The 15,891-nt window shown below is 53.8% G+C and overlaps 1 protein-coding gene across 1 annotated transcript in view; it reads left to right on the top strand.

Moving 5' to 3' along the window:
• The window catches only part of KCNC1 (potassium channel, voltage gated Shaw related subfamily C, member 1), a 42,937-nt gene extending 27,060 nt beyond the window's left edge, over positions 1-15,877 (top strand). Inside the window, exons 2-4 of the mRNA XM_004683004.2 lie at positions 4,654-5,587; positions 12,410-12,598; positions 14,522-15,877. Coding sequence (XP_004683061.1) covers positions 4,654-5,587; positions 12,410-12,598; positions 14,522-14,586 — 1,188 coding nt within the window. The 3' untranslated portion in view covers positions 14,587-15,877. The remainder of the gene's footprint in view (positions 1-4,653; positions 5,588-12,409; positions 12,599-14,521) is intronic.
• Positions 15,878-15,891: the final 14 nt, after the last annotated feature.

Raw genomic sequence — 15,891 nt, 5'->3', positions numbered from 1 at the left:
GAGGTGTTTATAAGGATGCATAGGGTGTGTATAAGGACTGTGGGGTGTGTATTAGGACCGCGGGGGTGTTTATAAGGGTCTACAGAGTGTTTATAAGGATGTGTAGGGTGTGTATAAGGTCCGCGGGGTGTATATAAGGACCGCTCTGTCTCTGGGCCAGTGTGCAGGGCAGTTTCCGCCTCAAGCTCTTTGCTGACTCTGGTGGTGGAAAGGGTTTAGCTTCGGAACCAGATAAACTTGGGTGCAAGTCCCCGTTTTCAACACTAACTTGAAACCCTGGGTTTACTCTCCAGACATCTCCGTACCTGCATGGTGGGGTTTGCCCACCATCGCACGTGTCAGTATAAGAATTAAGGGTGCAGGACCCTCCCTGGTGATGCCATAATAAAAACCAGTAGGCTAGCCACATAGTACCCACAAAATTAGAGAGCATGTGCCCAGCAGGTGCCCAGCTCCTGTCTGTCCATCCTCAGAGTGGCTGAGCACAGGAAAGAGAGAGGAGGAAGCCGCCAAAGCAAATTGCCTACTTTACACCCTTAATTCTTTTTTTAAAAAAATTTATTTATGTATACAAGAATTAGGGTGTAGGCTAGAGGGGCGGGAGGTGAGAGGATTCACCAGAGACAGAGTAGAGAGCAGAACAGGCAGATCTACTGAGGTACATTGCTGAGGGGAGCAGCAGGTGAGACTGGAGAGATCTGCTGTGCCATATGGGTCAGCATCCTGGCCGGGGATCAAACTTTCGTTATGGTGGCTGCGGACAGCTTCCTAGTGCTGTGCTTTAACCCACTGCACCATCAGGGAGGGCCCATGGCCTACTAGTTTCTAGACTTAAGAAAATGGGGCAAACTAAACAAGACATATTCAGTCATATTTCTCCTCTGGACCCACTTGGATCAGAAATTTCTGAGCTGTGCCATTAGTGGAGGCTGGAAAGAACACCCAGGGAGCCTCTACGGGTCACCTCTGCTACAACCCCTGGGCAGAAATCCTGGTCCTAGGTCCAGCTTCTGCTGTCCCCTTCTCTCCCTGCTCCCCACCAACCACCATCACATTTCTTGGGCCTAAGGGTCCAGAGAAGAAAGGATCAAAAGAGGATGGCCATGATGACTGAGAACCAAGCTTTTTTTCTTCTTAATTTTACCAGGCCTGGTCTCTTCCTGAGCTTCCATTTTCCCATCAGCGAATGGGGGCTGCGAATGAGATGGGAGCTCCACGGGTCATGGATGAACCTGGGAGTGAGAAGGCCCTGGGGACGTCGGGCCCTGTCTGGCTATCCCATGGGTCTCCCGGGATATTCCATGGGTCTGACTAATGAGTCAGAGCTGGAGACAGACTCCTCCCTGGGCAAATTTAGAGACTCTTTGGGCAGGGGTGGACCAGGGCAAGGGTGGGGCAGGGGCTTCATTTTCTATTTCCTAAGGGCCAAGAAGAACCTCACCTGGGGAAGGTGCCCCACCAGGCCTACTTGATGGGAGCACTGAAAGATGCATGCTTTCTTAGAGAGCAGCAGGAGCACACTCTGATGGCAGGAATAGCAGGCGCAAAGACATGGAGATGGGGGACATGCTATATGGTCAGAAATGACAGTGGCATGAGTAAAGATGTAGGGAGAGGACCAGGGAGGCCAGTGAGGCTGGGGCTCCCAGAAGCTCCTAAGCCAGACTGAAGACTTAGGGCTTTCTGCTTAGCATGGTCAGGTGGCCTGGGTAAGTGGGACTCTAGTAAGCTGGGTAAGCTGGGATGCTTCTCAGGTAGCTGAGTGGAGGCAGACAAGTGGCCCGGAGATGCTGAAAGCCTGCTGCGTCTGTACACATGGCAGTAGCCCTGTGGACAGAGTCACATGTGCGCAGAAGAAACAGGATAGACATGGACGTTGAGGAAGGGGTGACAGAGAGTCAGGAGGGGATGGCTTTGCCTCCTGCCATTGGCCAGGGTCAGAAACCCAGGTGTGCCACGGGCACTGCTTCTTGGCATCCCTCCGACACTCAGATACACAGCACTGAGAGACTTGTTTTTAATGGCAAGAGTCTGGCCACCCTAGTAATGGGGAAAGCTTGGAGCTGGTAAACTTGGGTCAGAGGTGGGGCCTGTTCCAGTTGCTTCTACTTTCCTGGCCCACCTCTGTGATGAGCCAGGTCACCTCTCTCTGGACTGTTAGAGAACTGTTGCTAGAGTCAGAAGACCTGGGTTAAGTCTGTTCTGCTTCTGACAAATGTAGACAGGTCTCCTGCACTTTGTCCAAACCCCATCTACTTCATAAGACCAGGGAGGATCATCTGGTCTACTGCATTGCGTTGGTCTCTGAATGTGCTTTACCCTCAGCTGATCGGTGAGCTTCCCAAAGATGGAACTAAGGTCTTACTCTACTCTCTGGAGGGTATTTTCTGGTGTCTGGACAGTCGAAAGGAAAAGGGGGAGGAAGGAAAGGGAAGGAATAAAGAAAAGAGGAGGCAGAAGAGAACGAATGCTTGCATGGTGAGTGGAAGGGAGAGTGGGGACGGAAAGGGAAGAGGGAACAAAGAAAAGAAAGGACTAAAGAGAGGAAGGGAAGGAGGGAGAGAAGCAGCAGAAGTAGATGTGCATGAAAGGGAGAGAGCAAAGGGGAGGATAAGGAAGAGGGATGAGTGCATGCATGGTAGCAGGGAGAAAGGGAGGAAGGAATAACAGGAGGAAGGAAGGATGGATGGACGGATGGATGACAGATGATTGATAGGTGACATGGGGGGGATGTAGGTAGAAGGAAGGATACATAAGAATCACATTTCATAGTAGCCTAGGAGAAAATTTTTTAATTGCATGTTGCTTTAAAACCAACAGGAGTATTAACATCCTGTAATGAGCAGCTTGGCAGAACTTTTCCTGTTTCTGGGCCTCAGGGTTTTTATTTGTGACATGTCATTTCTTAGATCACAGGCTCTCTCTCCTCTTACTCTCATTCTGGAATGCTGACTTTGTCTTTTCCCCTTTCTTCTCCCCTCCCCCCTACCTAATATGTCATTTCCCCATAGTTCTGGGTCCTTTGATCCACAGGTGCCAGCTTGGGTGCCAGGATCTATGACCATGGCCAACCCAGACAGGACAGGTCTTGGATTTCCAATATTGCCCCTTTCCCCCACATGGGGAGATACATCAATGCAAATTAAAAAGTGGCTAGAATCCCCACTGCTGCCTCCTGCTGAAGATTCAGAGTGGGCCTTGCACTCTCTGAATTTACCTATATGAGCAGCTCTGAAGAACAAAGGCACCACTCACCCAGACTGCAGCCAAGGTGGCCTGCACAGGGCCAGCAAGGAAAGGGAGCAGGGGGACATGCAGGCAGGATGACCAGCAGGCCCCAGAGGAAAGCTGATACCAGGGTTCCTTCTGCCCAAGGCAGTATCAAAGAAGATCACAGCATGTTAATGTTCGGGGGACCCTAACTGGAGGTTGTAGGAAACCTTTCCTGGAATTCAGCCTGAGAGAATTTAAACTCAACTGCTTGTTCCTCTTGCCTTGGGTACCTGTGTCTGTTGGGGTTTAGAGAAGCCCATTGGATGGGGCCACCAGAGGGTCTCCTGAGTCTTTCTCCAGGTTACTCAGAAGGGTGGGTTAGCCTGAGCATTTCCTGCTCATTGGTGAGACAGGGAAGTTTCCTCCTTCCCACACAATCTGGGGCTGCAGGCGGCACAAATCATTTATGGTACCTTTGCAATGGTTTATGGTACCTTTGCAGACCCCTGGTCCAGTTCTCCTGATGCCTCAACATAGGATGTCTGCTGCAACGTACTAGGCACGTAACCTCCATCTGAATCCTTCTGAGGACAGGCTCTCATTCCACTTTGGTGATATCAATTCCTAGGAGGATAAAGAGAGCAGGCAAGACAGTCACCTCCAGCCCAGAGTGAGACACATATCTTCTAGATAGAAAAAGGCCTCATGAGTGAGGTAGAGAAAAAGAGCAAAAAGATTATAATAGGAAGAATTGAAGATTGGGAGGTGTGGCCTTAGAGGGACCTAATTCCACCAGAGCTGCTTCCTCTTATTTCCTTGCCAAGTTCAGTCCCAGCAGGCTAAGTCACTTTTATTAGTCAGGGTGGGCTAAATGCTTTCATCAGTCACCCCCAAATCATAGTGACTTAACATAATAGAAGTTTATTACCCACTCAGGCAACAGTTCAATGAGGGGTTTTAGAGGATTGCTTTCTTTTCAGGGGTCCAGGCTCCTTCTGGTGATGCCGCTGGTTCCAGGGATTCAGCATTTGACTGACAATGTAAAGAAAACCATCATAGAACACAGAGTAGGAAGGTTTTACAAGCCAGGCCTGGCATTGAGACTTATCCCTTTTGTGTGCAGTGCATGGACCTGAACTCAGTCACAGGGCCCCACCTGACCCCAAGAGAGGCCTGGAAATAGAGTCTAGCTGTGCATTGCCTGGAATGTCACTGGGGAAAAGAAAACAGTCTTGATCACAGCCTTCAGTACCCCAAGCCATCTTACCTCATGCCCTGGGGAGGGAAATGTGTCCCATCGGTTTAGCAGTGTTGGAGGGCACTGGTACTAGTGTCCTCTCCAGCCTGGGCTCTGACTGACCCCAACATCCAGTCAGTCTTGTTTCCTCTGCTCTGGGTGGGCGGTCCTCCCCTCTGACATTGTGTGTTTCTCCCTTACAGTACGTGGCCTTTGCCTCCCTCTTCTTCATCCTGGTCTCCATCACCACTTTCTGCCTGGAGACGCATGAGCGCTTCAACCCCATCGTGAACAAGACAGAGATCGAGAATGTTCGGAATGGCACGCAGGTGCGCTACTACCGGGAAGCAGAGACGGAGGCCTTCCTCACCTACATTGAGGGTGTCTGCGTGGTCTGGTTCACCTTTGAGTTCCTCATGCGTGTCATCTTCTGCCCCAATAAAGCGGAGTTCATCAAGAACTCACTCAACATCATTGACTTTGTGGCCATCCTCCCCTTCTACCTGGAGGTCGGCCTGAGTGGCCTGTCCTCGAAGGCGGCCAAGGACGTCTTGGGCTTCCTGCGTGTCGTCCGCTTTGTGCGTATCCTGCGCATCTTCAAGCTGACCCGCCATTTTGTGGGCCTGAGGGTCCTGGGCCACACGCTCCGTGCGAGTACCAACGAGTTCTTACTGCTCATCATCTTCCTGGCTCTGGGCGTTCTGATCTTCGCCACCATGATCTACTACGCTGAGAGGATAGGGGCACAGCCCAATGACCCCAGCGCCAGTGAGCACACCCACTTTAAGAACATCCCCATTGGCTTCTGGTGGGCCGTGGTCACCATGACAACGCTGGGCTACGGAGACATGTACCCGCAGACATGGTCGGGCATGTTGGTGGGAGCACTGTGTGCGCTGGCGGGCGTACTGACCATCGCTATGCCCGTGCCGGTCATCGTGAACAATTTCGGGATGTATTACTCCTTAGCCATGGCTAAGCAGAAACTACCAAAGAAAAAAAAGAAGCATATTCCACGGCCACCGCAGCTGGGATCTCCCAATTATTGTAAATCTGTCGTAAACTCTCCACACCACAGTACTCAGAGTGACACATGCCCGCTGGCCCAGGAAGAAATTTTAGAAATTAACAGAGCAGGTAGGAAACCTCTTAGAGGCATGTCGATCTGACCTTTCACCTCCGCCCCCTGTAGCGATGATTCCAGATTCAGTCAGACTGCTTCCTTAGTTCCGTGGGTGACCCGACTCCGCACTCAAGTTTGAGGTGTGGAGCCCTGGGGTGCCCAGGGAGATGCTGGCAGCCAAATTCACAAGGCGAGCACCTACTAGAGGAACCTCACTGGGTAAGGAGGTTGACGCGGCTGGTCTCGTGAGGTTCTGAAGAGACGACATGGCCCTCGAAGTTGCTGAGGACTCTCTTAGCGGGTGCCCCTGGGGCTGCTGCTCTGGTGGGCAGCAGCGAAGCAGGAGTCTCTGACTCAGGTCACTGATCCAGTGTCGGGCAGGGCGGGGGTGGGTGTGATTGGAAAATGCCAGACAGCTTCTGATGTGGTCCTTACGTGGCGCCCTTCAAACTGTGCAGATGGCACATGTGGTGCATGGGACCTACCCAGAAGGGTCCCTGCAAGAGCAGTAGTGAAGATTCTCATCCCCAGCAGAGCCTGTCTCCATAGCTGAGTAGAATTCCTGCTCTGATGTCAGCTGCCTAGCGCCAGGTCCGTCCTAGGAGACGCCTTTAGCCCTCCGTAACCGGCTTACTTATCCCCATAGCATGCTGAACCAACTCATCTACCACCACTCTAGAGTTTAGCGTTATCTTTAGGAACCTGTTGGAGTGACTCTAGCTTTCACGTTGTCTGTTTGGGTTGATGGTGGAGTGGGAGTTTCCGGTGGCCTCTTGATGAAAGTGGCTGGCGAGCGAAGGACAAGGGGGGGCCACCACCCCGAGCAGCTTAGACGAAAGCGCTATAGACCAGCACAACTTCCCACCGAGGGTTCTCCCCATTTCCGGCGGTAGGGACTGCAGCAGCAATACATGACATCCTAACCAGTGTGCAACCACTTGCCCATGAATTCACTGGGGGTCGGGGTGGGGGGAGGGGGGCCATGAAACAATACTAGTCATCGTGGGATATATTCTAATATTCCATGGCTAGTGGTTCGATATGGGACTCTCAGTTTTATGAGAACCTGCACATAGCACATAAAGTTGATCATGGGGCTCTGGTCTGAGGATAAAAAGCCCATAGTCTACCTCTACCCATGGAATACCATCGACTTATTCTGTGGACACAGGGATTTCAAGGGAACGAATGACCCAGAGAAGAACGACAACACTGAGCTAAGAAGGAAGGCTGGGATGAGGGAGGCGGAGTGAGCGACAGTTTGCGTCTAGTCCATGAAGGACAGCCCCATGCCCAGATCTGGCAGGGCGTCTGCAGGCGAGTTCAGCCCTAGAATAGCAAGTTTCCCCTGTGTGGGTGGCCTCCCCCAGTGGATGATTGAGTCTTCCCTGCTGACGAGCTCTCTGGCCCACCACTCCATGCTGCTCCTGATCTGGCTTCATCTCACAGCACTACACCCCACCCCCCTCTCCCACACGCACACACACACACACACACACACACACACGCACAAGGCCCACTTCTCTGTCCATGGGAGCACTCCAGTCCCCTCCCTACTTCCTGGGATTCCTACAGACACTGAGAAAGAACATGGTTTGTGTCCTGGGCTGTGCCAGGGGGCAGACAGGGTGTCAGGGGCTAGAACAAGGGATCACTGGCGCAGACATGGCTCCTGCTCTGTTGGGCTGGCACAAGCCTGTGGAAAACCCATGTTTCCCCTTTCTACTTGGTTCCTGTGACCTCAGGAACCACCATCATCATAGCAAGGAAAGTTGCTAGGGTGCTGGGGGAGGCTCTGGACTGGCTTAGCTCCATCTTTGCCCTGGGCCAGGAGGTGAGCTTAGTCTGAGTAGCATCACCATGGGGCTTACTTGGCCCTTCCTGCATGTCCTGACCAACACGGGGTCTTTCAGGATCAGTGTCCCAAGAACGGATGTCCCAGATAAGCCTGGCCAGGATGCCCAGGTCACTCCAGTCCTGCATAGGTGACTCCATATTCCTAGACAATGTGCTGAAGGCACACCCACACACGGGCGTGTGCACTCACGCATGTGCATAACACAGGGAACAGACGTGTGTTCTGACACGCACACCAGCCGGTCCTGGGGACAAAAGTCCTCTGCCTAGGCTGCAGCAAGGCCTGTCAAGTTCATACACTCAGTTGGGCTCCCTGGCCATCGTCATGCAGCCCTATTCCTGGGAGTTCCCTTGCCCTGGCCCAGGTCTTAGGGCTCAGAGCGCTCCAACTGTAGCAGTTCTATTGTTGAGGAAGTATTTGGGGGTCCTCCTGAGCTTGCCCTCTGGAACCCAGAAGCCTGGACCCTCCTGCCTTTCTCCCCCAGCCCTCTGCCCCCCCATCCCAGCCTGTCCCAAGCACTCACTTTCCCCAGTGCTGCTGTCTTGCTGTCCAGACATATTCTTACCGCATCTGAGCCTCACTCCTCACCAGAAAAAAAATTCCCTCCAAAAGCTGGTATACAAGACCTGGATTACCAACAAGAGGGTGTGTGGTCCTTAGCACCCCCCCCATCTCTGCACCCCCAAGTCCCTTCCCATTTGCCTCCTTTTCTGCTTGCCACTAAGCACCTAGATGGATGTGAAGTTGGGGTAAGTTTGTGAGTGAGTGGGGGAGGCCAGAGGCAAGGAAGACAAATGTGGCGGCTGGAGACCAGACACTGTAGGACTGAAATAGGTGAGATGAAGCTCCCGAGACCTTTCCAGCCTCACTGCACCCCATGGGCAGTCAGGCAGCCTCAAGGAAACCTGGGGTTCTCCAGTTCCACTTTTAGAACCTGGCTTGGTGCCAGGTGCAGCATGCTGAGCTCTGAGGGCATCCCCCACCAGGTTCAGACTCCCAGGACTCAAGTCAGGCCTTCCCGTCGCCCCCTCACCTCCATCGCTCAGTCTCTTCTGCCGCCTCAGGTCTGTGTGTCTGTGAGGGGTGATCTGGTCCCCTCTGTCCCATGGCTACCATGGCGCCTCAGTGTTTGGGTACTTGTTCTAGGGGGTTGTCAAGGTCCCAATTCTCATTCAGTTGTAGGGATTCCTGGGGAGTGCCAGGAGGGCACCCCACGCAGCCAGAGATGACCTAGGGCCGCTTACCCGGTAGAGCTGTTCTCAAAAAGGGGTTCCTCTACCACCTGCCTTTGGGGCCCTGACCACCTGCTCTGGACAGCTCGGAGAGTTCCCTCTGTCCTGCCATGTCCATTCACGTGTGTCTTGTCCTCTCTGCTCCTGTGATATGGGTGGTCCTTTGTGGTGCCGCGTCCGGGGTCTGGGGTCCCACTGTAGGTGAGCTGGGGTTGGCATGGGGGAAGAGGGTGGGGGGACACCCTGCCCAGGGGCACATGAGGCAGCAATGAAGTCCCGGAGAAGCCCCTGCCTGAGCCACCTGGGAGCCACTGCAGCTCTCTCTGCGTCATCTTGGTGGGGGTGGGCTGGGGTGGGGGAGTCTCTCCTGAGCAGCCGAGTCCAAGCGCCCTTGTGCCAGCTCTCTGCCTTCGTCCAGTGAGGCTGCACTGAGTGCGTGGGCAGGGAGGTGTCCAGGCAGGCTGTGTGGCAGGGCCCCTCAGGCCTCACAGTTTCTGCTTGGCGAGGTGGGCAGCTGGGGCCCTGAGTGGGGTCACGTGCCCCCCCCCCACTGCCCCAGCAGGCTCAAGGGAAATCATGAAGAAGGAATGAGTCAGAGGGCCAGACCTGGGTGTTCTTTTCTGTGTTGTTCACATTCTCTCTTTCTCTCTCGCTACTAATCATGTTTCTCTCTCTCTCTCTCTCCTCGTTTTGTCGCATGACTTGTGCCAGTTCTCGTGACTGTCCTCTGCTCGTGTCTCTCACAGACTGCCCCCAGTTAGCCTGGGACTTTGCCCCTGAACCCCCAACCGGGCAGACTCCTCGGGCTAAACCCAAGGAGATGCCCAGTGGCCCCCCACCTCGCCCCAGCCCCGTGTGTCCCACCCCACAGCACCCACGGCTGGTGTGAACCGTAAGTACGTAAGTACACGTCTGCCTGGAGACTAGGGCGTAAAAGCCGGCCCCACTAGCTGTGGGCTCCAGCCACCGGGTTCACCTTGCTCCAAAGTTTAAAAAAAAATGACCCTCACGCGGACGCTCATCTCTATCAGCCCATTTCAAAGCCTGGAAACCATCTCCGTGAGACGCTGCCATGCTGCCATTTCATCATCGCAGGTCCAGGGCGGGTCCAGAGACACAGGTTTTTTGGGGAGCCAAAAGGGGTCGAGGTTCTTGGTTGCCATCTCATCCAAAGGACAGGATGTAGGCCGGTGCATGGAGGTCTTGGGGGGGGGGGGTGATTCACACCTCAGGCCTTTTCCCATGCGTTCTGCTGGTTTCAGCAGGAGGCCTCTTTGGTTTCTTTCTCTTCTAGCCATTCCTCTGTGCAGGGAGAATGCTCTTAGTTTCTGAGAGCACCCCAGCCTGCAGATAAACAGCCCGGGGAGGCTGGTTCATTCACCCAGCAAGAACTAAATATGCTGACCCAGTCATACCCTCCTCCTCAAAGGACACAGTGAAGAGAAGAAGCAGGGGGCAGGTTAGTTGGGGTGGGGAGGGGCTGTCAAGGAGAGAAGATCCCCGATGGCTGGCCCTGCCCCTGTTGGGAAAGTCGGCCCAGAGGCTCCAGGGGTGTGGTGCTGGGGCCAGAGCAGTGGGTGGGGGCTCAGTACTCCAGCTAAAGGAAGGGGTCTCAGCGCCATGACCCCTGGGCATGAGCTGTAGGCTTTAGATGCCTCCATGACAGCTGGTGGCCCAGAGAGAGACAGCAGGTCCTGGCTCGACTCACAGATGGAGACGCTGCCTGGGAGGACTTCTGTTTTCCCCTTGGCGAAAACTGTGCAGGGTACTCTGGGTTCCAACTGCACACCCTCACTCACTCTCTCCTCCCCTCTTCCTTACCGCCCTCTTCTCTCAGCTCAGAGACCCCAGGGGACGACAAGGGCCAGCCAGAGTGGGAGGCAGGAGGGGCCTGTCTGAGCGCACATGTGTGTGCCCGCAGACATGCCCCTGAGGCCAAGGCAGCCCCCACCCCAGAGAGGCCCCAGCCCAGTCACATGGATCAGAGTTACCTTGGCAACTGGCCTTTCTGGTGCAGGGTATCTTGGGGAGCGAAGCCCCTGGGATTTGTCAAGTAACGCAATGTACGTGAAATGCTTTGCCATCTTGTACGACAGACTTTTTTTTTAAGTTCCAAAATTATGATGGGTTTTTTTTTTTTGATTTGCTTTATGAATAAACCTGATTGGTCCATTTCTCTTTTGACTGACTGCCTCTTTGTAGTGACATGGCATGTACACAGCCGTGATCCCGCCCGTGGGCACAAGGAGTGTGCACACGGAGAAGGACCACCTCTGCGTGTAGCCGCATGATGTGAACAGGGTCACGGAAGAGGGTCAGGTCGGGCGGAAGCTGTCACAGTGTTTTCCCCTCTTTAGCCTTTCAGGGAAACTTCATGCATTGGCTCCTACGTTGGGGTCTGTCTGCCCGAGAGACTCATTCCAGAGAGGTCTTAGAAGAAGCCAGGGTGCCCACCAGGGTGGGGCTGAGCTGGCTCCCCACTTGCCAGGAAGATTCTACATTGAGGGCAGAGTGCGGGGCCATCTCAGTCCCCAACAGTGATTGATGTGGCGGAGTGGGTGTGGCAGGGGCTGGACCGAGCTACCTCTACCAACTCCAGAGGCTTCCACAGCTCACTGGACTCAGGAGAGGGGGAGCTCCTTGCTCTGGCCAGACATTGCCTCCCCCAGCGCACCCCCAAACCTCCTTCCAGTTTCCTTCTCAGGCTACCAGAGACCAAGACTCGTCTTTCTCACCTGAGTTCATCAGCCGCTGTTGTCTTTCTCCATCCATTTGCTCTGCTTTGCCAGGCATTGCTGAGAGGAGACTAAGGAATGGGAGCCCCTCCCAAATCCATAGCCCGTTTTCACCGTCTCATGCATACATGCCTGTTTACCTGTGCAAGCTGACCAGGCCCACTGGGGCAAGCAGGTAGCAGACACTGCCTTGATGTGTGTGGGGAATCAGAGCAGAGTGAGTGACTAGCTTCAGACTGAGGTCTAGTGGTCAAACGGGGTTTGTGGAAGGATGGAGGAGATGTGACTAGCCTAGTCTGAAAGGGCAGGATGCGCGGAGTACCCAGGTTGAGTCTGCAGGACACAGAGACTGCACAGTGACCAGGCCCGGTCTGTATGGGGGGTGGGGGGGGGGGGGAGGGGCGAGCAAGTTGTGTTCACATGGGGGCCGGGGAAGGCTGAGTGATGTTGGGCGGGTTGGGGAGGGGGCAACATGAGGGACTGTTCAGACTGCTCCAAATGGAGCTTGGAGTAGAGTTGCCCTATGGAGTCGAGGCTAGGGAAACTGCTGGTAGTTGGCCAGATGTGGATGGCAGCATCCAGGCTCGGTCAGCAGCAGAGGGGTCCAGAAAGTCACTTCTCTGGACAGGAGTGTTTCTGCGTGTCTGTCTGTCTTCTCCCTGAGCTCTGTGTCTGCCCCCTACCCATGACGCATCCACACCATCCTGTCTCATTGGCTCCGCCTTCGACCCTGGGCCCAGCCCCGGGCACCGTGCTTGCTGGGCCCATCACCAATTCATCTTTTTGCAAACTTTGAGCAAACCCAGGAGCCTCTCCTTCCCAATACTGTGGGCAGCCCACAGGCTGCCTGGCTGAGCCGAGGACCCCCAGCCTTGAACCTCCCTCCGTCGCCCACTCACTTTTCCTTTTCAGGGAGGGGCTGCCCTCTGCCTGTGTCCCACCTCTGGCCTGTCCCCTCCCCCCACTAAACAGTTTTTAGTGTCTCAATAGCTTCTGCTTATATGTTTGAAGATTCCAAACTGAATGGGGAGGTGGCGAAGGCCGCGCTGGCGAACGAAGACTGCCCCCACATAGACCAGGCTCTCACTCCCGATGAGGGCCTGCCCTTTACGCGCTCAGGCACCCGCGAGAGATACGGACCCTGCTTCCTCTTATCAACCGGGGAGTACGCGTGCCCACCTGGTGGAGGAATGAGAAAGGGTATGTAGAGGAGGCTGGCCTGCCTCGGCTGCTGCAGAGGGGTGGGCAGGGCGGCGGGTGAGGGTTGCTGAGGGGCAGGCAGGTATCCTGAGGGGGGGCAAGGAACAGAAGGGTTGGCCCCAAAGTCTAAGACTTTTTGTTACAAGGGTGATGAGAGAACTTGAGGTCTAGGCCGCTGTAGGTTGGTGTCGAACAAGGGGGTAGGAAAGGGGTTGGGCACAAACTGACTGACTAGTGGCCATGACTCTAAGGCAGAGGGGTACCCAGGGGTGCCACAGGAGCCTCAGCAACTCCAGGGTGCTCTGGCAGATGGCAAGTCAGACCCAGAAGGCAAAGTGATCTCCCTTGAGGATGAGGGAGAAGGGGTCATCCTAGCCTGAACCTAGCTTGTGAACTTAGCCATCCAAGACCCTGCTCTGGAAGAGGTATCCTTTAAAGAGAGCCCACAGGCCACTGAGAGGGGAGACATCAAGAGCAAGGTGGCTTCAGGGCTTGAGGTGAGGCCATTGTCCTTGCAGAGGTAAGGTATATACCAGCCAATGGCTAGAGGCAGATATAGAACTTGCTAGCAGAATGTGGTTAAGTAGGGCTCTTTTAAGCAGCCCCTTCCAGCCCATTAGTCAAGGCCCAGGTGTGATCAGCGCCCCCTTGTGGTTGGTGAAGGCTGACCCAAGTGGTAGCCTCTTCTCAGGGGCTCCTTATATCAGATCGTTATCTTAGGCTGATTCCCTGGAGAAAAAGCTTCTACTAGAGCTTGAGCATGGGCTGGGGAGAGGCTTGGGGTGGGAAGCACAGAGCACCCTAGCTCAAGATTTTGGCAGAGCTGACTGGCTGGGTGGCATCTGCATGTCAGAGAGCACCTTCTCTGCTCACAGGGATGCATGCTGACCAGGGTGAGCAGGTTGGGCGAGAGGGGTAGCTGGTTTTTAGAGCAACGGTTGGTGTAGTTTGTGGCTGTTCACAACCGCTCCAATATTTGAAGTAGTTAAATAATACACAAGACAAAATACGGAATTCAAAATAAAAGGCAAAGCCAGAAGAGGAGCAGCAGCCAGCACTGAGCTGGGAGCAGACCTGGCTGCTGCGCTTGGGTGTCCCCATCTGACCTAGCTGGTCCCTGCTTCCTTGCCTTGCCTGGTGGTCCCCCGGACCCCAGTGCGGCATACTGCTCCCGCATGGTGCTGCATGGCGGGGTTGCCAGCCTGGGAGGGCCCCATCCCTGGCACCGCCCATGGAGAGGCGTGATGCTCCCTTTTCTAACTGGCTTTTCCCCAGATGGAGGTTCTAGAATGTCTAGTCACAGGGGCAGTCCTGGGGAGTAAGGGGGAAGCAGGTAGAATGGCTGGGCCCGGCCAGGTAAGGTCCACGGGCTGCCGTCTCCTTCATCTTCCATGTTGGATCAACCTGTGTTGCCTAAAAGAATAGACAGGGGAGTGTCTTTTCTGTGTTTCTAGAAACCCAGCGAGTGGGGGATAGAAGCTGCCCTCTCCCCATAGTGGCCAGGGAGCCCAACAGTGAACACTGTCCACAGGCGGTACCCACTCCCTCCCCAGCCCCACAGAGACATGGGTGCCAGAGTCTTTGGGAGGCACCAAGGGTCAAGTGCCCCCACCCACATCCACTGCCCCACCCCCACAGTCATGCCAGCCGCCATGAACTGGCTTTCTCAGGGTAGCTGCAGGCTATAATCCGTGTGCAGAATAGGAGAAGATTAGGGACGCAACCTGTTCCCCAGGAGGGAGAGGAAGAGGCGTGCTAGGCTGGCACTCTGCATGGGAAAACCAAGCCAGCTGGAGAAGAATCTGCCTGCCTCTGCATGTGGCTGTTCTGTCTTTCCTCCTCTTTCCTTAAAAACTAAGTACCAAGCGGGATGGGAAAGCCGAGAAGAGAAGCTCAAGTGTTAATTGTATTCTTTACATACAGATCTTTGCAAAGAAAGCCCTGTCATTGCTAAGTATATGCCGACAGAGGCTGTGAGAGTGACTTGACCAGGCGGCTTGGCCCAGGACACTGGTGGCTATTAAGCATCTGGGTGGACCTGCAGCCCCTCCTCGCCCTCGGACAGAGTAAATTCACGCCATGCAGGTTTGCCGGACGAGTCCGAGTGGCCCAGGCATTGTACTAGGACGGACGTAGCTTTTTCTACGGTCAAATGGTAACTGACCGTAGAGGATTTCTTTTCTTTCTTTTCATTTTTTTTTTAACTTTTATTTTACTTGGGGAGGGAGGGTGGAGGGATTCCTTAGCATGACTTGCATGAAGTTAAACAGAAAACCCAGCCAACCAAACCCACCACCCCCTGCAACTGTATGATTACCCTAAACAACAACGGAAAGAAAAAAACAAAAGTCCTCTATTTTCTTTCAAAGCTCTTTACTTTTACACACGTTGTTGGAGCCAAACTGTAATGACGTTCGGTCACAACCTGTACATTTCGGGGGGGTAGGGGGTGGGGAATGGATTGCTCCCCTTTTTGTACATGGGATGGAGAATAAAGGTTCCAAAAGGGACAGTCGGTCAGTCATCGGTCATATTGACCTCACCTTCATGATCCATCTCTCATGCGGAAACTGAGAACTTTGCTCCAAATAGAATTGTGGAAACTCACACTGCCACCTCCTTCCCGCCGTCTGGCATGCTTGTGACCCAGCGGACGTCTCCCCAAGACCCCTGACAGCGGCTAGTCTAGGTTGAGTCTATCATCTTATCGGTGTGTAGATCCAGTGTGATCAACTTTCATAACAAATTGTTCATAGTAAATAACACCGTATGGATTTTTCCAAGTGTTACTTAGAGAGATCAGGACCGCGGGAGGGGCGGCCCTCCTCCACCTTCACTAAGGCACAACCTGGCATTGTATGCAATTTAGTACTTCAGAGTAAAAACTGCATGCCCAATGTTATGCAAAGCGATTCTAGCATGAAATAAATTTTGTATCATGGTTTCTGTATAGTCTAAAGCAGATTTGTTTTCCTGAAGCAATCGGAGGTTTGCAGAGACACACTTCTGCATCTCAAATAAATATAGTATTTTCCCAACAGAAACAGAGGACAGTAGCTTGGCTTTGGTCTGATTCTAAAATTAGTGGTGGGGGGTAGGGTGGGGAAGGATGATATTTTTGAAAAACACATGCTTGAGTTGGAAAAAAAAAAATGCAACATCTCGAGCCTTCACTGCAGCTCGCAACATTTCCTGGAAAGAGAGCAATCCTGCTTTAGCTCAACAACCTGCCCTCCCTGGGCTCTGGCCCTCGATAATAAAAAGCTGACTTTTGAGATGAAGCATGGACTTGG

This window comes from Condylura cristata, unplaced genomic scaffold (assembly GCF_000260355.1).
Source record: "Condylura cristata isolate star-nosed mole 26May11 unplaced genomic scaffold, ConCri1.0 scaffold00015, whole genome shotgun sequence".
In the NCBI taxonomy this organism is placed as follows: Eukaryota; Metazoa; Chordata; class Mammalia; order Eulipotyphla; family Talpidae; genus Condylura; species Condylura cristata.
This window is presented reverse-complemented; position numbering and strand designations above follow the sequence as displayed.